The sequence below is a fragment of the Schistocerca gregaria genome, chromosome 4 (assembly GCF_023897955.1).
Source record: "Schistocerca gregaria isolate iqSchGreg1 chromosome 4, iqSchGreg1.2, whole genome shotgun sequence".
In the NCBI taxonomy this organism is placed as follows: domain Eukaryota; kingdom Metazoa; phylum Arthropoda; class Insecta; order Orthoptera; family Acrididae; genus Schistocerca; species Schistocerca gregaria.
In genome coordinates, this window is record NC_064923.1 from 570022585 (window position 1) to 570046104 (window position 23520).

Here is a 23520-nt window from a genome sequence, read left to right on the forward strand (position 1 = left end):
ATGCGATACACCATCTGTATATGTGCATATTGCTATCCCATGACCTTGTTCATCTCAGTTTGTGTCCCCTTCCAGTGAAGTAGAGAAAAATGCCCGTCCGTATTCCTCAGCACGCGGTGTAGTTTCCCTCGTTTCAATCTCACTACCCTTACGCTAGACATGTCGCTGAGTCATCTTTCTGTGGTTAAACACTGGACTCGCATTCGGGAGGACGACGGTTCAATCCCGCGTCCGGCCATCCAGATTTAGGTTTTCCGTGATTTCCCTAAATCGCTCCAGGAAAATGCCGGGATGGTTCCTTTCAAAGGGCACGGCCGACTTCCTTCCCCGTCCTTTCCCTAAACCGATGACCTCGCTGTCTGGTCTCCTTCCCCAAAACAACCAACCAATCAGTCATCTTTGAATACTGCGATTCTTGAATTTCTCCAGGCGTACTAAATGACAAAATAAGTCTCTGATGGACAGCCTGGTATTAGTGTGCATAGGACACAATATTTCGGCAATCGACCACGTTGCCATTATCAGGTGCGCTGCCTTCGGGGGGAGGAGGGAAGAATAACGAGAGCTGTGCCGGCAGGCCCTCCTGAACGGAAGACCTAGGACGAAGCGCCCAGACGGCGGGAGAACGGGCGCTATACCTTGACCGAGCGCGGGGCGCGGACCGCACCGACTCATATGAAGCGCCTGAGGGAGGAGCGGGAGGGAGATTGTCCTATATGTACATGGCGCCGGCCCCCCACCGGTCAGTACATCAGCGCACCTGATGATGGCAACGTGGTCGATTGCCGAAATATTGTGTCCTATATGAAATGGGAGATACAATACTGCGTGAAGAGTTTGACAGAGCACTGAAAGACCTGAAAGGCCCCGGGAGTTCCATTGGAACTACTGACGGCCTTGGGAGAGCCAGTCCTGACAAAACTCTACCATCTGGTGAGCAAGATGTATGAAACAGGCGAAATACCCTCAGACTTCAAGAAGAATATAATAATTCCAATCCCAAAGAAAACAGGTGTTGACAGATGTGAAAATTACCGAACCATCAGTTTAATATGTCGCAGCTGCAAAATATTAACACGAATTCCTTACAGACGAATGGAAAAACTGGTAGAAGCGGACCTCAGGGAAGATCAGTTTGGATTCCGTAGAAATACTGGAACACGTGAGGCTGATCTTAGAAAATAGATTAAGGAAAGGCAGACCTACGTTTCTAGCATTTGTAGACTTAGAGAAAGCTTTTGAAAATGATGACTGGAATATTCTCTTTCAAATTCTAAAGGTGGCAGGGGCAAAATACAGGGAGCGAAAGGCTATTTACAATTTGTACAGAAACCAGATGGCAGTTATAAGAGTTGTGGGACATGAATGGGAAGCAGTGGTTGGGAAGGGAGTAAGACAGGGTTGTAGCCTCTCCCCGATGTTATTCAATCTGTATATTGAGCAAGCAGTAAAGGAAACAAAAGAAAAATTCGGAGGAGGTATTAAAATCCGTGGAGAAGAATTAAAAACTTTGAGGTTCGCCGATGACATTGTAATTCTGTCAGAGACAGCAAAGGACTTGGAAGAGCAGTTGAACGGACTGGATAGTGTCTTGCAAGGAGGATATAAGATGAACATCAACAAAAGCAAAATGAGAATAATGAAATGTAGTCGAGTTAACTCGGGTGATGCTGAGGGAATTAGATTAGGAAATGAGACACTTAAAGTAGTAAAGGAGTTTTGCTATTTGGGGAACAAAATAACTGATGATGGTCGAAGTAGAGAGGATATAAAATGTAGACTGGCAATGGCAAGGAAAGCGTATCTGAAGAAGAGGAATTTGTTAACATCGAGTATATATTTAAGTGTTAGGAAGTCATTTCTGAAAGTATTTGTATGGAGTGTAGCTATGTATGGAAGTGAAAAATGGACGATAAGTAGTTTGGACAAGAGGAGATTAGAAGCTTTCGAAATGTGGTGCTACAGCAGAATGCTGAAGATTAGATGGGTAGATCACATAACTAATGAGGAGGTATTCAATAGAATTGGGGAGAAGAAGAGTTTGTGGCACAACTTGACAAGAAGGAGGGACCGGTTGGTAGGACATGTTCTGAGGCATCAAGGGATCACAAATTTAGTATTGGAGGGCAGCTTGACGGGTAAACAGAAGACCACAACAACAACAACAACAACATGCACACTCATACCAGGTTGTTCACCCGAGATTTATTTCGTCATCTTTGAATACTGCTTCTCTAAATTTACCAGACAGTGGTTCGTGGGAACAACATCGCCTTTCTTCCAAAGATTCACATTCAAGGTCTTCGAGCGTCTCTGCTACACCTTTGCATGAGTTTTATCGACCTGCTTTGATCCTAACTTTGGGAAGCTCTTACATTTTAGAACCTCCAAGGTACAAGGGGTGGACAAAAATATGGAAACACCAAAAACACGAAACATTACCTTGTCCCATACTGTGAAGGAAAACCGCTGGCATTCAAAACAGATTCTATTGATCTCGGAATGGATAAATAAAGATGGATAAAATAAAGACCTTGTATGCTTTCCAAGGGCTGTTACATCACTTTCCCTACAAAACAGTAGCAAGTTCAAATAACGATGTTGGGGGTGGATAGTAACCACACGCCATTCTTTCCAAAATACATTAAAAAGGCTCAATAACATTGAGGTTTGGTGACTGTGTTGGTCACGAGATATGCGACAATTCATATTCGAGCTCACAAACCCAGTCCTGGACGATACGAACTGTGTCATCTTGGTACACAGCATCATCACAGGGGGACAAAAGTTTTACCATGGGATGGTCCTGATGAGCCAAAATGGTCCCATTAATCTGTACCGCGCATGGTATCGTGGTTGCAAAACGCCGGCCGCTGTGAGAGAGCGGTTCTAGGCGCTTCAGACCGGAACCGCGCTGCTGCTGCGGTCGCAGGTTCGAATCCTGCCTCGGGCATGGATGTGTGTGATGTCTTTAGGTTAGCTACGTCTGAGTAGTTCTACGTCTAGGGGACTGATGACCTCAGATGTTAAGTCCCATAGTGCTTAGAACCTTTTGAACCATTTTGTGGTTGCAAAGATGGACCTCGCCATGAACGTTGGGAGTGAAGTTCAGCATCATGCAGTCTCTTGCGCACAGTTTGATACGTAACACGACGCCCTATGGCTGCACGAAAAGCATTATTCAACATGGTGGCTTTGCTGCCAGGAGTCCTCCGAGCCATAATCCGTAGGTAGCGGTCGTCCACTGCAGTAGTAGCCCTTGGACGGCCGAAAACATGTCATCGACACTTCATGTCTCTCTGTATCTCCTCCATGTCCAAACAACATCGCGTAGGTTCACTCCGAGACGCCTGACCATTTCCCTTGTTGAGAGCCCTTCCTAGCACAAAGTAACAATGCGGACGCGATCGAACCGTGCTTTTGATCGTCTAGGCATCTTGAACTACAGGCAACACGAGCCGTGTACCTCCTTCCTGGCAGAATGACTGGAACTGATCGGCTGTCGGACCGCTTCCATCTAATAGGCGCTGCTTTTGCATGGTTGTTTACATTTTTGGGCGGGTTTAGTCACATCTCTGAACAGTCAAAGGGACTGTGTCTGTGATACAATATCCACAGTCAAAGTCTATCTTCAGGAGTTCTGGGAACTGGGGTGATACAAAACCTTTTTTGATGTGTGTAATTGAGGCGTCGCAGCGCAAATCATGTAAGACATAAAATGTAGATTTTATAGAAGAAGCGAAAAACGGTTGTCAACTATGTATTTTTATTTGTATAAACTGATAGAGGAACATACAAAACACCTGTGAAACAATGGAACACAAGTAATATCGGTTAAATGAGAGCATGATGTCGACAGTAAAACGTTAAATGGTGCGAGCAAGTTATGCTTGCTAAATTGAAGCGCAAAGGTTTCTGTAAAATGAGTGATTTTTCATCTAAAAATTAAAAAACGAGTAACAAATCTATTTTCTTAGGCTCTGTAATCGATGTTCCTGAGAAGTTAAAAAAGTCCAATATTAATAATGTAGCGCGAGGAATTTTCTCTTCTCTTGATCTTTATCTGCTCCCATGTTTCCAGCCCGTCGAATGTAATGGACTACCTTCCTTCTTTATTTTCATCAAACTTTCGATCAGTTGGCAGCTCTCTATCGGATTTATGAGAGGCATCATTAGAGGATCCTAAAAAATGTAAAGTATTATGAAGGAAACTAAGTTTCTTGGTAAAGTACAGTTGACTGACATCTATATTCCTGAGAATTGAGATTGATTTCATCAGCGCACGGCCGTTTGCTCTTCGTTGCCCCGTGGTGTATTAGCCCAAAAAGAAAATTACCGTGATTTTCCAGTGTTTTTCTCAAAAACTGACTCTACAATTCCAGTTTATCGAATTCTTTTACGTCTCGACTCTTGTACTGACACTTGTATGTAACCTTGCAAAAGACAAGAAACCACCATTTGTTGAGGATCATAGCCGCAAAGAGACAGTTACTTTACATGATAATAAGAAGTGTCTACGTAATCAAATTACCAAAACACAACCAAGAGCTAACAAATGAGAAACGTAAAGACTTCACACTGCCAGAGTTTTGTTCTGTGACATGAGCTTAACTGCCTCCTCTGTGCCAATGACCTCACACTTACCCAAATGCAAATCATGGATAGCTGCAGATATAAATTCTTCCATCTAGCAGCTGAATGTCCAACGGCCTAGCCGCAGTGGTAAGACCGGTTCCCGTTATATCACCGAAATTAAGCTGTCGGGCTGGGCTAGTACTTGGATGGGTGACCATCCGGTCTGCCGAGCGCTGTTGGCAAACTGAGGAGCTACTCGATTGAGAAGTAGCGGCTCCAGTCTCGGAAACTGAAATACGGCCAGAAGTGCGGTGTGCTGACCACATGTCCAGTGACGCCTATGGGCTGAGCATGACACGGCGGCCGGTCGGTACCGTTGGGCCTTCATGGTCTGTTCGAGAGGAGTTTAGTTTAGTTTAGCAGCTGACTGGCTTCAAGATGTTTCTGGCCTGGATCCTTAATATCTTATGAGCAAAAAAATTGATTTTCAATTTTTTTAGTTACATGCTTTTTCAATGTCAACGTCTCGATTCCTGATTGCATTGACGAAATCAGCATAAATATGGATTAATTTGCATAATTCCATTCATTAATGTTACTTACTGTAATGATAGATGCCTCGTGTACAACGTCGAACCTCAATTCGGCAACTTCGAAAAATCTGGGGTACTACAATCCCGTTAACTTCTTGTCCAGCATGTGGAATGTGATAGTATAGGTTCTGCAACTGCAGTAGTTACATGGAATCAAACACATTGGTGTAAAAAAAATCACAACACCAAAAAATTGTTCATGTAGAATATTTCGGAAATACATTTCTCTAGGTAATGTATTTAAGTGACTAATATTGCAAGAATGAGATTTTCACTCTGCAGCGGAGTGTGCGCTGATATGAAACTTTCTGGCAGATTAAAACTGTGTGCCGGACCGAAACTCGAACTCGGGACTTTTGCCTTTCGCTGGCAAGTGCTCTACCAACTGAGCTACCCAAGCACGACTCACGTCCCGTCCTCACAGCTTTACTTCTGCCAGTACCTCGTCTCCTACCTTCCAAACTTTACAGAAGCTCTCCTGCGAACCTTGCAGAACTAGCACTCCTGAAAGGAAGGATATTGCGGAGACATAGCTTAGCCACAGCCTGGGGGATGTTTCCAGAATGAGATTTTCACTCTGCAGCGGAGTGTGCGCTGATATGATAAAGCTGTGAGGACGGGACGTGAGTCGTGCTTGGGTAGCTCAGTGGGTAGAGCACTTGCCCGCGAAAGGCAAAGGTTCCGAGTTCGAGTCTCGGTCCGGCATACAGTTTTAACCTGCCAGATAGTTTAATATTGCAAGGTCACAAATTAATGTAAGCGCGAGATAACTCATTGCGAATGTGAGATCGTGGCACATCAATAAGCCGTGTAACTGCCTGAATGTTGAATGCAATCATGCAGACGTTCGAGCATTGTGTGGCACTGATGTCGGATGTCAGTTTGCGGGATAGAGTTTCATACCTGCTGCACTTGGTCGGTCGATATAGAGACGGTTAATGCGGGTTGTGGATGAGGTTGGAATTGTTGTCTGATGATGTCCCATATGTACTCCACTGGAGACAGATCTGGAGATCGAGCAGACCAAGGCAATATGTCGACACTCTATAGATCGTGTAGAGTTACAGCGATGGTATGTAAGAGAACGTTATCCTGTTGGAAAACACCCAGTAGAATGCTGTTCATGAATGGCAGCACAATAGGTCGAATCACCAGAGTGATGTACAATTTTGAAGTCAGAGTGCGTGGGGTAACCGCGAGAGAGCTCCTTCTTTCATACGAAATCACACCCTGACACAAGGTGTAGCTACAGTGTGTCTAGCACGCGACAGGTTAGGTGCAGATATTCATCTGGCCTCCTTCTACCCACAGACGGCCATCACTGGCACCGAGGCAGAACCAGATGCAACCAAAAACCACAAAAGACCTCCGCCCTGGCCTCCAATGGACTCTTGTTTGACATCACTGACGTTGAAAATGGCGGTAGTTTGGAGATCAGTGGAATGGTGTCTGACTCGGAGCTGCCAACTACCGCTCAGAATGTTGATGCAGATGCTGTACAATGCGCCATAGCAATACACTGAACACGGCGCTCTTCCCCGCGGGTTTCGCCCCCTGAACACTCGGAGCTCGGTCTTCTTGCGCCAGTACATTCTCGTGACTGCTGCGGTGCAGTCATGTTGAATAGCTAAATTCCTTCCCAGTCTTTCTGCAGTACCATAGAAGGAACATCCACCTTCTTGTAGCCCTATTACACGACCTCGTTTAAACTCAGTGAGTTGTTCATAATGTCGTCTTTCGCGCCGTAAAGGTATTCTTGACTAACATTAACTCACCGCATCCGCTCTCAAAGGCAACAAACGCTCACGAACGTTACAGCGTGTATTTAAAGCAAACCTCATTTGCATCCTTATAGTGCCGCTACGTGCACCACTGTCATGCGACTGGCACGAAATCTGAATAGATATCATCTCTTTCAGTTATAGAAACACGCCAGCAACTTTCGTTTACGTCACACAATTCCTTTTTGGTATTGCGACTTTTTCCGTCAGTGCAACAGAACCAGATGCACTTCTGCTTTCGATCACAACAACCGTCTGCGGCAAATGGTATTTTCCAGTGGTCATGAGCCTATCGTCTGGGAGTAAACAGACTGTGTTCTGACTCTGACACAGACAGCCTGCCTGTGTACTCCCACAACGGTAGACTCATAACTAGAGCGTGGATTTTTATGTGATATCAACACACAAAATTTGTACATATTTATGTAATGAAAATGGGTAAAATATAGTCTGTCCCACAGTAAAAGTAACAGTTTCTTGTTCGCCTAACTACAAACTCCATCAGTGAACGGATGCATTATGCGTGGTACTTCGGCTACCTTTCATCTTAAAATTAACAGCGCTAGCATCAAAGACTGCTCGTAATAACCGAAACATTAACAGATGTTGGTTGTGAAGGAAGCAATGGAGAAGTGTGCAAACGTTAAGTTTTGTTTTAAATTGGATAAAAGTGCTATGGACATTTTTGAAATGATACAGACCTTTTATCGTAGTGAAGCATGAGTCGTAAAAACGTTTTTCAGTGGTATGCAACGTTCCGTACTGTTAAAGAGAGCACTGAAGATGATCCACGTCCAGGAGTACCATCGACAGTTAGAGTCGAAGAAAATGTTCAAAAAGCTGCTGAAATTCTTCGTGTGCATCTACAAGATTAACTGAGGAGCACAACGCTATTCCTAAAACAATTGTGCTTCGCATTCTAACTGAAGTTTGTGCCCCAGTCACTAAATGACGATCAAAAAAATTACAAAGCGGAACACTGCAAAAACGTGAAAAGATCAGACGGTAGGGACCTAACTATATGCCTTGCTTCGTAACAAGTGATGAAGCATGGCATTTTCAGCACGAGCCACATACAAACGACCAAAACTGGGAATGGAAAGGTCCAGAATGTCCGAGAACGAAAACGGAGCGCGCGCAGAAAAGCCGTGTCAAGACAATACTCATTCTTTTCTTTGATTCAAAAGGAATTATCCATAAATGATTCGCCTCAGAATGTCAAATGATGAATGTGGATTACTACTTGATTGTTTTAAATTGTTTATGAGACAGGACTGTTCGTGTTCTACTTGAATAAAGGAATAAAGAAGAGTGGTGTTAGTTGTACGACATTGCAATGGCGCACAAAAGCAAGATCGTACGCGATTTCTTGGCTCAAAAATATACCGTGGTATGCCAACTAGCTCTGCAGATGATGAATAAATTGATGAAATGTATGATGAGATAAAAGAAATTATTCAGGTAGTGAAGGGAGACGAAAATTTAATAGTCATGGGTGATTCGTATTCGAGAGTAGGAGAAGGGAGAGAAGGAAATCTAGTAGGCGAATATAGATTGGGGGTAAGAAATGAAAGGGGAAGCCGTCTGGTAGAATTTTGCACAGAGCATAACTTAATCATAGCTAACACTTGGTTCAAGAATCATAAAAGAAGGTTGTATACATGGAAGAATCCTGGAGATACTAGAAGGTATCAGATAGATTATATAATGGTAAGACAGAGATTTAGGAACCAGGTTTTAAATTGTAATACATTTCCAAGGGCAGATGTGGACTCTGGCCATAATCTATTGGTTATGAACTGTAGATTAAAACTGAAGAAACAGCAAAAAGGAGGGAATTTAAGGAGATGGGACCTGGATAAACTGACTAAACCACAGGTTGTACAGAGTTTCAGGGAGAGCATAAGGGAACAATTGACAGGAATGGGGGAAAGAAATACAGTAGAGGAAGAATGGGTAGCTTTGAGGGATGAAATAGTGAAGGCAGCAGAGGATCAAATAGGTAAAAGGACGAGGGCTAGTAGAAATCCTTGGGTAACAGAAGAACTATTCATTTCAATTGATGAGAGAAGAAAATATAAAAAAGCAGTAAATGAAGCAGGCAAAAATGAATACAAACACCTCAAAAATGAGATCGACAGGAATCGCAAAATGGCTAAGCAGGGATGGCTAGAGGACAAATATAAGGATGTAGAGGCTTATTTCACTAGGGGTAAGATAGATACTGTCTATAGGAAAATTAAAGAGACCTTTGGAGAAAAGAGAGCCACTTGTATGAATATCAAGAGCTCAGATGGAAACCCAGTCAAAGCAAAGAAGGAAAAGCAGAACGGTGGAAGGAGTATATAGTGGGTCTATACAAGGGTGATGTACTTGAGGACAATATTATGGAAATGGAAGATGATGTAGATGAAGATGAAATGGGAGATACGACTCTGCGTGAAGTGTTTGACAGAGCACTGAAAGACCTGAGTCGAAACAAGGCCCCGGGAGTAGACAACATTCCATTGTAACTACTGACGGCCTTGGGGGAGCCAGTTCTGACAAAACTCTACCACCTGGTGAGCAAGATGTATGAGACAGGCGAAATTCCCTCAGACTTCAAGAAGAATATAATAATTCCAATCCCAAAGAAAGCAGGTGTTGACAGATGTGAAAATTACCGAACCATCAGTTTAATAAGTCGCAGCTGCAAAATATTAACACGAATTCCTTACAGACGAATGGAAAAACTGGTAGAAGCGGACCTCGGGGAAGATCAGTTTGGATTCCGTAGAAATACTGGAACACGTGAGGCAATACTGACCTTACGACTGATCTTAGAAAATAGATTAAGGAAAGGCAGACCTACGTTTCTAGCATTTGTAGACTTAGAGAAAGCTTTTGAAAATGATGACTGGAATATTCTCTTTCAAATTCTAAAGGTGGCAGGGGTAAAATACAGGGAGCGAAAGGTTATTTACAATTTGTACAGAAACCAGATGGCAGTTATAAGAGTCGAGGGGCATGAAAGGGAAGCTGCGGTGGGTAAGGGAGTGAGACAGAGTTGTAGCCTCTCCCCGATGTTATTCAATCTGTATATTGAGCAAGCACTAAAGGAAACAAAAGAAAAATTCGGAGAAGAATTAAAAACTTTGAGGTTCGCCGATGACATTGTAATTCTGTCAGAGACAGCAAAGGACTTGGAAGAGCAGTTGAATGGAATGGACAGTGTCTTGAAAGGAGTATGTAAGATGAGTATCAACAAAAGCAAAACGAGGATAATGGAATGTAGTCGAATCAAGTCGGGTGATGCTGAGAGAATTAGATTAGGAAATGAGACACTTAAAGTAGTAAAGGAGTTTTGCTATTTGGGGAACAAAATAACTGATGATGGTCGAAATAGAGAGGACATAAAATGTAGACTGGCAATGGCAAGGAAAGCGTATCTGAAGAAGAGGAATTTGTTAACATCGAGTATATATTTAAGTGTTAGGAAGTCGTTTCTGAAAGTATTTGTATGGAGTGTAGCTATGTATGGAAGTGAAAAATGGACGATAAGTAGTTTGGACAAGAGGAGATTAGAAGCTTTCGAAATGTGGTGCTACAGCAGAATGCTGAAGATTAGATGGGTAGATCACATAACTAATGAGGAGGTATTCAATAGAATTGGGGAGAAGAAGAGTTTGTGGCACAACTTGACAAGAAGGAGGGACCGGTTGGTAGGACGTGTTCTGAGGCATCAAGGGATCACAAATTTAGTATTGGAGGGCAGCGTGGAGGGTAAAAATCGTAGATGGAGACCAAGAGATGAGTACACTAAGCAGATTCAGAAGGATGTAGGTTGCAGTAAGTACTGGGAGATGAAGAAGCTTGCACAGGATAGAGTAGCAGGGAGAGCTGCATCAAACCAGGCTCAGGACTGAAGACCACAACAACAACAATTTGAAGACCCTCCGCATTCTTCTCATTGTCTACAGGCGGCTTCTGGTAATTTCCAAAACTGAATAATGGAGTAAAAGGGAAGCGTTTCGGTACGGTTTCAGATCTCCAGAAAGCTATAACTATGATACTGCAGGTAGTTTCAAAGCTTGAGTAGCACAACAGTTTAGAACATTTTTCCAGTGCTTAGAATTGTGTATTGACCGACAAGGACACTGATTTGAATAAAAAATTTCAATTAACCTAAAAATTAACAATGACTTTTATTTTATTTCACGTCAGTCGCCTTTCCTGTGGGACGGAGTGTGTTTGTAATAACACGACAATGTTTTATAAAGTATTACCATAAAACGATTACTTCAGTTGAAGTCAACTTCTGAATGACACCACAACCTACTAACTTATTTTAATCAATATGCATCAAAACTTTTTTGAGAACTAACAGTTTTAAAATGAATGTAAAATTCATGAACATCACATTAGGAACAGTGTCCTTTATCCATAACTTTAATTTAATCTTCCAAAGAAGTGAGAAAAGTATGAACCCATAAAACTATTTTTTCAAGAAAAAGTAAAAAAATGATCCGGTGTGTTTGAATGTCGCCTTTAACCGAGCGCCAGTCGATATTCTGACAGCCGTCAACTGTATTGCACAACACAAATAAAAGATCACTTTTTTGAAACCCCGTAATTGTCTCCCAATGCGACGCAGAAGCTTGAAATTTGGCTCAAAGTTGGATGCGAACTTCCTCTGTAAGCGTGGCGCCCTGCGTGCGATGTCACCCTCGTGCTCGACGTCGCTTCAAACAGCAAGGTGTCGACACGTGCGAAAACAATTCCAGAACTCAGAAGTTCATGTGACTAGTGATGTGAATAAACGTCGTCACATGAGCACCAAATTTCATCATAACTCTGCCCAACGCCACCGTGAACGTATCAGACGATGTGAAGGTCTTCATAACCTCGTCTAACGACGCGTATGTGAAGGATGGCAGAATCGCGACACCCATCGTTGAAATTACACACTTTTCTGATGGGTGACCGAGGAAAATACTTCGGACACAGTGCCACTCGAAATCAACACGAAAAGGCCAGGGGAAGGGGGGGGGGGGGCATAAAGGTATCAATGGAACAACTTCTTCCCTCTGGGTATTAATTCCAATAGATGTCCTGGTCGAAAACAACAGTTCACAGTGCGATGAGCAAGAGGACGATGTTCTTGACTACCTATGACACTGCGGAAATGTTCTTGACTATCTATGACAGTGCTGGCACATTCCACACGTTTCATCCTTTCTCTAAGAACATTGTGAGGCTCCATTCCCACTGAATGTACTCACATTGCTTTGGATCGCAGTGCGACCGCAACTTTTGCTCTCGTTTACCGGTTCGAACCACTACAGACCGTTAAAAACCATTAGAAAAAATATGAATGTGATCAGAAGCAGCAAAGAATGTTTATGTATTTCCAATCTTCCTGTTTCACGCCCTTCTGAGGCGTCATCACAAGGGGGTGCAACTCTGACACATATGTGAAAAGCTACACAGCGTCCATCTAAGACTCCCCCCACCCCCCATATGACAACACACACGGTCGCACCCACCACGTTTCTTGAGAATTTTAAAACTATAGTTGTGCTGAGACAACCTCTGAAATAGTCCTAGGCGCCTAGAAGCAGGCATCTGGGATTGAAGGTGTGTTGAAGGGTTGCCTACGAGCAGGTGGCTTGGACTACTCACAGGGTGCCTCAGTACAGGTACATTTTGCAGAGTTCTCAATAAAGTTGGGTGAGTGCCACCAAGGGTGTTGTCAAACAGGGTGGTGGGGTGCTCTTACAGGAATCCTTTGCCATTTTTTATTCACGCATACATCAATGTCACAACCTCTCGTGATCATGCCACAAGTGGGTGTGAAACAGGAGGGCTGAAAATACATAAACTTTTCTTTGCTGCTACGGAACACATTCAGATTTGGTCTAATAGTTCGTGGCTCTCCAACGAATCTTCTGTCCTTCGCGATTTATACAGTAACCTCGTTAGTGTCCAGAAAACCTTTCTTTAAGCACACTGACTTCTTCTGCAGTTCTTTACTTTCACAATACTCCCTGTTCGAATTCTTGGCGCTTTGTCTATCCGCTACATCCCAGTACTTTCAGGGGTTCCTAAGTTATCTCTACGTTCGCATTGTCCGCCAGCCTTTTCGCAAGGTGTCCTTTCTTAAGCAAGGTTAGGCCATCCGCCAGGCTACCCCCTTCGTGTCTGCAGAGAGCATCTCCGGCGCTCTCTCTATGAGGTCCGACTTTTCCTTCGTGCTGGGCCTCTGGTGCCGTAAGTCGGTCAAAATGGCCACCGGTGGAGGTATCATAATGCAGATCTTAACTCTGAACAAGTGGACTGAGTAAATTAATCTCTACTTGAAAAGTGCATTTCAGCAGAAAAGGTGAGATTCTGCAACACGATAATCCAAGACCTCTCTGGGCAAGACGAACTCTGGAAAACTGGGTGGCAGGTATCGTCTCACCCACAATATTTTCCCGATATTGCGCCATCGTATTTACATTTATTGTGATAGCAACAACATTTTCTAAGTGGGAAAAAATATGAAAATTTGCATGATGTCCAAAATGCCATCTCTAAGATATTTTTCTCAAAAACCAGTTGATTTTTATCAACATGTCAGTGAAAATTTGCACACTGTGGTACGAGGTTGTCCATAATGAGGATGATTACATCATTGATTAAAAATCAAAACTTGTTAACAATTTACTTGTTTGAATTTAATCTATAAAACGACGTTACTTTCCAACCCCTCTAATACAATTAAAAAACCTAAGCAAATTACTTGCACATAAACAAATAATAAATCTCATATGGCTCACAGCTTGATGCAAATATTTTTAAGTGGTACGGTATGAGTGATGAATATTTCAGTTCAAATTGGTGCTGGTTCAAATGGCTCTGAGAACTATGGGACTTAACATCTGAGCTCATCAGTTCCCTAGAACTTAGAACTACTTAAACCTAACTAACCTAAGGACAACACACACATCCATGCCCGAGTAGGATTCGAACCTGCGACCGTAGCTGTCGCGCGGGTCCAGACTGAAGCGCCTAGAACCGCTCGGCCACAGCGGCCGGCATTGTTGCTGTCATCAGTAATTGAACACAAGTCACTCCATGATTTCTACTTCCTATGAATCCAAATTGTTTTCCATTCCAGTTGCATACATAAAAATTTTGACTGTCTTTATCAATTTTGAACTAGAATCGTGGCAAACATTATATAATTTAAGTACTTGCTCGTGAGTTTTCTGCACGTATAGTGTACAAGTTAGGCAGCTTAACAGTGTCTTATGTTTAACAACTCAGTATAGCATTAAGTAATATTTTTTGTATTTCTGTTTCACTTTCTCCAACAGCAAGTGAAATAATTTGTATACTACAATCTTAAAAAGTAGATAATCACAGATATTTTACATATATTTTCATTCTTTCCTCTGATTTTAATTGATAACACGTTTTTATTGAAACTAGAGTAATGCAGTAGGTGTAGTTGTTCCTGGTTACCCTAAAATCTTTAAACATCTCAGGAATTACCTTAAATGTAAATAAATACTTTCTTATTTTAATGTTTGAAACTGGAACGAGATTCAGAAATTTATTTCTGTTGCGGAGGAATATCTGTATTGTTTTTCTTTTGATGGAAAAACAACCTATTTCTTTTTCACTGTATTTAGGTCTATTTTTAAAGGTCTTACCAGGCTGCCAAATGACATGTCACTTGCGTAGAAAAATGTTCTCAAACAGGCAGTAACACGGGAAATTTGGTTCCGTCCATAGGTTACACTCTCCAATTTATAATGTGACAAGGTTTACTTTTTAATATGAAGTGTAATAATTTATAATAAGTTTTAGGTTGTCTTAGAAATGAATAAAAACCTACAAAAATGGTTGCCGTACACTCACAACTTAGTAGAAAGAAGCTGCGGTGAATTCACAACCTAAGTAAGTAGTGCTCCAAAATTGTTACACACATCAAGAAAGTTTTGCATCACTTCGGATCCCAGAAGTCTTGAAAATATAGGTGGACTGTGGATATTGTATCACAAACACAGCCCCTTTGACTGGTCAGAGATGTCACTAAACGCTCCGAAAGATGTAAACAACCATGCATGAGCAGCGCCTATTAAACGGAGGGGGACCGAGAGTCGATCAGTTCCAGTCCTTCCACCAGGAAGGAGGTACACGGCTCGTATCGTCTGTAGTTCAACCATGCCTAGATGATCAATACAGGGTTCAATCAAGTCCGCATTGTTATTTGTGCCAGGAAGGGCTCTCAACAAGGGAATTGTCCAGGCGTCTCGGTGTGAACCGAAGCGATGCTGTTCGAACATGGAGGAGATACAGAGAGACAGAAACTGTCGATGACATGCCTCGCTCCGGCCGCCCAAGCGCTGCTACTGCAGTGGATGACCGCTACCTATGGATTATGGCTTGGAGGAACCCCGACAGCAACGCCACCATGCTGAATAACGTTACGTGTTACATGTTACAAATCAAACTGTGCGTAACAGGCTGCATGATGCGCAACTTCACTCCCGACGTCCATGGCGAGGTCCATCTTTGCTACCATGTCACCATGCAGCGCGGTACAGATGGGCCCAACAACATGTCGAATGGACCGCTCAGGATTGGCATCACGTTCTCTTCACCGATGAGTGTCGCATATTTCTTCAACCAGACAATCGTCGGATATGTGTCTGGAGGCAACCCAGTCAGGCTGAACGCCTTAGACACACCGTCCAGCGAGTGCAGCAAGATGGAGGTTCTCTGCTGTTTTGGGGCGGCATTATGTGGAGCCGGCGTACGCCGCTGGTGGTCCTTAAAGGCGCCGTAATGGCTGCAGGTTACTTGAATGCCATCCTCCGACCGGCAGTGCAACCATATTCGCGAGGCAATGTTTTGATGGAAGACAATTCTCGCCCCAATCGTGTACATCTTGTGAATGACTTCCTTCAGGATAACGACATCGCTCGACTAGAGTGGCCAGCATGTTCTCCAGACATGAAGCCTATCGAACATGCCTGGGATAGATTGAAAAGGGCTGCTTATGGACGACGCGACCCACCAACCACTCTGAGGGATCTACGCCGAATCGCCGTTGAGGAGCGGGACAATCTGGACCGACAGAACTTTGATGAACTTGTGGATAATATGTCATGATGAATACAGACATGCATCAATGCACGAGGATGTGCTTCTGGGTATTGAGACGTACCGGTGTGTACAGCAATCTGGACCACCACCTCTGATGGTCTCGCTGTATGGTGGTACAACATGCAATGTGTGGTTTTTATAAGCAATAGAAAGGCGGAAATGATGTTTATGTTGATCTCTATTCCAATTTTCTGTACGGGTTCAAGAACTCACGGGACCAAGGTGATGCAATCTTTTTTTATAACTTTGTATTTCAGTTTTCTTCTGATTGGTCTTACTACTCGTAAATAGTGATTCTCCTCGTTATGTGAATGAAGCAAATAAAATGAACAGCGAGGTACTGTTAGAGTCACGAGTAATGTTTATAATGTAGACGAGTTAATGATTCAAAGATATAAACTCGTAGCTTTTGTTAGTGCTTCCGTTAGTGCAATGAAATTTTATTAAACGCTATGTTCGTATATTACATAGATCGTGGATTAACACGTTTAAAAATATGAGTACATATTTATGAATAATCGCCCAACACTCCATCAATGCTACAGTTCCCGCTAGTTGTGGTACGAGGTACCCTCCGCCACGCACTGTATGGTGGATTTCGGAGTATTTATGTAGATGTAGAAGAACCGCCACCATGCAGTGATACCTTTGAGAGTAGCCTGTAGTGAGTAAGCGGGCGTCTGTGGTTGCAGCGCTGAGGAACGGCGGCCGGCTGCCCTACGTGTGGCTGGCGGCTGCGCTGCACGGCCTGGTGGTGGAGGGGATGTCGTACAGCCTGGAGGACGTGGACAACTTCTGGCACGCACAGGCGCTCGTCATCTTCCTTGGCCGCCGCCTGCCCCTCCACATCGTTCTGCTCTGTGAGTAGCCCAGCCAACCACCCGTGCTCTGCACCTGCTACTGTCTAAACGGCCCTTTACAAGCTCAGGTTTGTCGGAGCGGACCAGTTCTCAACGATCGTCTGCACATCTGGTCTGGAGTATTCAAGTCGCACCTTCCGTCCACAATGCAGCTTTCCCATAGTCCTGAATCAGTAGCTCGCGAACACAGAGTATTTTCTGGCCGTGGCCAAATTAAGTGAATTTGCTTACAAGATAACTATTCTGCCTAGTGCTACTATTTCAGAAGTTGTAAAAACAAACAAAAAAAACAGTACAGGTAACATGGACAAAAGACCAGTTTCTAAGTGATTCACTCTGCAACTACCATCTTTATGCCGACGACATCCAACTGTACATAAGTGCAAGCCCCAAAAACATTGCTGGCGCAGTAGCGAGTATGAACGCAGATCTTTGCTCTGTTTCTCGATGGGCACAGAACCTAGGTCTGAAACTAAACCCCAAGAAATCCCAGGTCATACTTATATCTCATCCAAAGTTTATCAGCCGGTACTTTCGCGAAACAGTCCCTAAAATACTCCTCAATGGTACCCAACTACCATACCAAAAAACAGTAAAAGACCTTGGAATAATCTTGGATGAACACCTAAACAGGGAAGAACAAACAGTCACAGCTTGCCGGAAATCGCTCTCCTCCCTACATGCAATTCAAAAATTCAGAAAATATTTCCAACCCATGTTAAACAAAAATTAGTCCAAACACTAGTCTTGCCTAATCTTTACTACTGCGATGTAGTTCAACACGGCACAAATAGTGAAAATTCTAGATGCCTCGAGCTAGTGATGAATGCTTGCGTTAGATACGTGTGCAATATTCGGTTGTATGATCATATCAGTCCTTCATACTCCCAGCTAGGTTGGATACGCCCACATACGGCACGCGATCTCCACACGATGTGCTTACTTCATCGATTTCTTAGCCACTGGTGCCCCCAATACTTATCTTCTCACATTAAACACCTATCATCATTCCACAATCGCAACACCAGATCGGATACGTCTATCATCTTGGCTGTACCTTTACATAACACAAAATCTTTCTCCGTGTCATTCTCCATCTCAGCCATACGACTATGGAACGCGCTCCCCTGTGATCTGCGTCTTATCCAGAACTACTCAACATTCAAGAGGGAACTCAAAACTTACATATTAGGGACGGTATAGCCACCATTCTTGTGCCCCTCCCATCTCTTACTTTCTCCTCTCCATCACAGCTTCGAATTTTACCGTTCTATTTCTCTTCCTCTAACCTATCTACCTCTTATATATCTCTTTCACCCCATTCTATCGTCTTATGTCTCTGCTCGATGAGAATAACTCACAAGCTGCAAGAACATAACGAGAAAATTCCCAACTAACAATGGGACTGACATTCAGAAAAGAAAAGTATGTTTACTTTCATATACATAGTCATTATTATTATTATTATTATTACTATTATTATTATTATTATTACTATTATTATTATTATTATTACTATTATTATTATTATTATTATTATTGATTGTTATAATTTAATTTTTATTGTTATAATTATCATTGTACTACTGTTATAATATCGATTTTTTTCTTTAACATCAATACTGCATAATAGGCTATATGTCCTTAATGTTAAGTAGAAACTGTAACTCGTTCAATCTGAGTATGCCTGGTTAGGTGTAAGAGAGGGCCTGAAGGCCCTAATCTTGCCAGGTAAAATAAATGCATAAATAAATAAATAAATAATAAACCGTGTAACGTTGCCGCACGTTAATCTTTTGAAGGGTCTAAAACTGAAAAAGAATATTTCTTTAACTACCTAGAGCAAATAAACATTCTTTGTGTGGTTGCAGTATGTTACACGTCATACAAGGAGAAATGACGGTGTAGTGTTTTCCCTGAGGCTTGAGAAAAGGGACTAGTTAAGCCAGTACCTAAACGGTAACATTGCCACAGCATCCGCTGATTGCCGACCTATTTGCAGTCTTCCTACACCCACCAAGTGTCAGGTGGAGTGGTTGTGGTCGTAGTAGTGCATACCCCTCAGATGCAACCCTGAGATACAAAGTTGAAGTCCCTTTGATTAGAAAACGGAGTGTGGCTTGTAAAGACATTGTTTTTTTTCTTTTGTGCATTACCTTGTCATAGTACGTCAGCAGCATTTATTTCAACTATTCTTTATTTGTTAATACGTCACATTACTTCTTCATTCATTTTGCTACTGTTTTATATTTTATATTGTACGAATATGAATGTTCTGGTTTTATATGCTTTGTAAATCTTTGGTTAGGCTAGGAGAAGTACTGTGTTCGAGAGAGAGCGAACGACTATCGTTAGAGAGCTTGCGAGTTGTGGTATCGTGGCCGGTTCGCGAGTGGAGAACGTTGCAAAGTTCAGCGTGAAAGACGGTGATACGCGGAGGAATAATTAATTACAGTACATCCGCTGTGTTAATAGGAAATCGTGCATTATTAAGTGAACAGTAAAACCTGAAAAGTATATCGAGTGTTTTCGGTGACGATTTTACATACTGTGTGTACTTGTGACAATTAGACACCATTGTCGTGTGGAGACACTAACCGTTACAATTGCGTGAAAGTGGAACAAACCAAAATGTTAAGTAAAAGAACTGTGCTGTCATTTGATCAAGAAACAGTTATTATATCATCCAAACTGTCTTAAAGACGACGACGTAAATTGAACTATTGTTTAACGGACTGTTATAGTGATAAACACATGTGACTGAGTTCCTGTGGCAACACGGTGAAAGAACTGTGCGAAGTATTGGCATTAACCGGCTATATACCGTAAATACTAAAGACATTGCATAATTCCGACCTACCCGCACCTCGTGATTAATAAACTTTTAATAATAAAACGTCGCGCGCTAACGGCAACGCACATACTGGAACTATTATTGTCGCGTCAGTGCTGCCAGCTGATTCGATCACAACGGAGACGTGGACAACCGCCGTAACTGGAATATTATTGAAACAGGAGTATTCATCATTATCTTCACGCCACGAAGCGGGATTAAATTCACACTTCGTCCGCGAGGACCACCGCTGACGTCATCGCACTGCCTGCAGTAACAGTTAAGACATTAAAAGAAAATTATTACGCTCTCTCTTATTTCAAAAGTAAAAGACAATTAAAGTTAAATTATTTGTTTTAAAATACTGTCATTTTGTTTAGTTCCAATAAATATTCTTTCCATTATTTCGTCTTGTTGACTGTGTTAAAAGTTCAATTAATAATTTTCTTTCAGAATTCTTCTCAGACATTTTGCTGCTCATCCATAATTTTATTTTAATGTTTGTGTTAACTTCTTTTGGAGTGAGTACATATTTTATTTTTTGTGCAGTAAAATTACCTACCATAAAATTACGTATATTACCAGCTTATGCTGTCCGCCATTACTGTTTTTAACACTGACTGTCAGCTTCAAAACACAATTACGTATTTCGTGGGCATCTAGCAGATGCGCGATGTCTATGTAGGGCCCTACAATAATTTGTTTTGTCTTTTGCAGGTTTACTGGAATTATATTGACCTTAATTGTTCATTGGGCCCCCATTCAAGTGATTTATCTCATCTGATACGTCTAGATACGACTCTGACAGGTGACACGTACTTAAGCATCCGGTCTGATCACCTGCATCCATTCATGTCCATTGTGCAGTCCGACGAACTTGGGAAATTCCAGCAGGCCAATGCGACACCCCACACGTCCAGAATTGCTACAGAGTGGCTCGAGGAACACTCTTCTTAGGTTAAACAGTTACGCTAGCCACCAAACTTCCCAGACATGAACATAATTGAGAATATCTGGGTTGCCTTGCAACGTGCTGCTCAGAAGAGATCACCCCCTCGTACGCACGGATTTATGGACAGCCCTGCAGGATTCATGGTGTCAGTTCCCTCCATCACTACTTCAGATATTAGTTGAGTCCATGCCACGTCGTGTTGCGGCACTTCTGCGTGCTCGCTGGGGGCCTATCCGATATTAGGCAGGTGTACCAGTTTCTTTGGCTCTTCAGTGTTCCATGGAAAAGCATTGTTACCTGTATATAACCAAACAACGTCCAGTGCTTGTGCATGCATGCGCGCTGGCCGTGTGTGGCAGTTAACACTGTTCACGACTCATCTTCGAGGCCCATGAGGCTGCAGACATCGTTCTTGGTGACAGTAGGCAGAGCGTCTTTCTTTACTAAAATTTGAACTTCTCTCTAGCTTTGGAAAAGGTCCAAGTCATCCGCCAACGACGGCAATGGTTCCGAAAGTCGTCCAGTCTCTATCTTTCTAGCTACGTTCCAAAGCAGCCGTTGAGATGCAGTGTCTTTCAGTTCCCATGGAAGATTCCAACCGCTACTTTTTTTCAAATCGAGGAGACATTCCTTCACACGGCCCTTGCGAATTTTGATGAGCACTAGCTAGCCTGTGGACATGCTACCACCTGTCATGTTAACAAGGCCAGCCCAGAGCCGGAGAAAAAGGCAAGAGTGGAGACAGCATCGGCCCTGAGGCCCACTTTAAACTATAAATTTATGGCCATGCCGAAAGCTAGTTGCTTGCTACCCTCCACCGTCTCTCTCTGCTAGGCTGCTGTGTCGAATAAACGAAGAAAAGCTGCTTTTCACAAAGATAAGTGAACATCTAATTAAATTCCTGGCTCTGCCGTAGGCAATACGTGGAGTTACACATGCGCTCTGTAAGCAGTAATACGTATTACGAAAAGAACATCTCAGTTACCCATTCATAATGTTAAGAGACCTGGAGAGTACTATGGGAGCATAGAAATATGAATAACATTGTGTAGGTGGAGCTATATGAATAATTAAGCCACCTTACAGAAAGGCTTGGAATACACTCCTGGAAATTGAAATAAGAACACCGTGAATTCATTGTCCCAGGAAGGGGAAACTTTATTGACACGTTCCTGGGGTCAGATACATCACATGATCACACTGACAGAACCACAGGCACATACACACAGGCAACAGAGAATGCACAATGTCGGCACTAGTACAGTGTATATCCACCTTTCGCAGCAATGCAGGCTGCTATTCTCCCATGGAGACGATCGTAGAGATGCTGGATGTAGTCCTGTGGAACGGCTTGCCATACCATTTCCACCTGGCGCCTCAGTTGGACCAGCGTTTGTGCTAGACGTGCAGACCGCGTGAGACGACCCTCCATCCAGTCCCAAACATGCTCAACGGGGGACAGATCCGGAGATCTTGCTGGCCAGGGTAGTTGACTTACACCTTCTAGAGCACGTTGGGTGGCACGGGATACATGCGGACGTGCATTGTCCTGTTGGAACAGCAAGTTCCCTTGCCGGTCTAGGAATGGTAGAACGATGGGTTCCATGACTATTTGGATGTACCGTGCACTATTCAGTGTCCCCTCGACGATCACCAGAGGGGTACGGCCAGTGTAGGAGATCGCTCCCCACACCATGATGCCGGGTGTTGGCCCTGTGTGCCTCGGTCGTATGCAGTCCTGATTGTGGCGCTCACCTGCACGGCGCCAAACACGCATACGACCATCATTGGCACCAAGGCAAAAGCGACTCTCATCGCTGAAGACGACACGTCTCCATTCGTCCCTCCATTCACGCCTGTCGCGACACCACTGGAGGTGGGCTGCACGATGTTGGGGCGTGAGCGGAAGACGGCCTAACGGTGTGCGGGACCGTAGCCCAGCTTCATGGAGACGGTTGCGAATGGTCCTCGCCGATACCCCAGGAGCAACAGTGTCCCTAATTTGCTGGGAAGTGGCGGTGCGGTCCCCTATGGCACTGCGTAGGATCCTACGGTCTTGGCGTGCATCCGTGCGTGCCTGCGGTCGGGTCCCAGGTCGACGGGCACGTGCACCTTCCGCCGACCACTGGCGACAACATCGATGTACTGTGGAGACCTCACGCCCCACGTGATGAGCAATTCGGCGGTACGTCCACCCGGCCTCCCGCATGTCCACTATAGCCCTCGCTCAAAGTCCGTCAACTGCAAGTACGGTTCACGTCCACTCTGTCGCGGCATGCTAGCAGTGTTAAAGACTGCGATGGAGCTCCGTATGCCACGGCAAACTGGCTGACACTGACGGCGGCGGTGCACAAATGCTGCGCAGCTAGCGCCATTCGACGGCCAACACCGCGGTTCCTGGTGTGTCCGCTGTGCCGTGCGTGTGATCATTGCTTGTACAGCCCTCTCGCAGTGTCCGGAGCAAGTATGGTGGGTCTGACACACCGGTGTCAATGTGTTCTTTTTTCCATTTCCAGGAGTGTATATAGTCCATGTCCAGCTAACCAACTGCAGACAATCTACTAGACGAACACCAATCATGTTATCATAAACATCGCAGCGCAACACCTGCCTTAATAAAGATAACAGATGAGCTGAAGCTTGTCATGGATGGACAGTAAGTGGCTATCAGGTATTTCTTAGATTTCAGAAAAGTCTTCAACACTGTAGACTTCGACATTTTATTTGCCTAACCCAGTAGCTCAAATTTCTCATCGTGTGCAGCAAAATGGCTCCACTCGTATCTGAC

General features: G+C 43.5%; 1 protein-coding gene across 1 annotated transcript in view; it reads left to right on the plus strand.

Annotated features, from left to right (window-relative positions):
- The window catches only part of LOC126365889 (uncharacterized), a 103311-nt gene that overhangs the window by 26587 nt on the left and 53204 nt on the right, over window positions 1-23520 (plus strand). The window contains exon 3 of the mRNA XM_050008602.1: window positions 16780-16947. Within this exon, the coding sequence (XP_049864559.1) occupies window positions 16780-16947 (168 nt within the window). The remainder of the gene's footprint in view (window positions 1-16779; window positions 16948-23520) is intronic.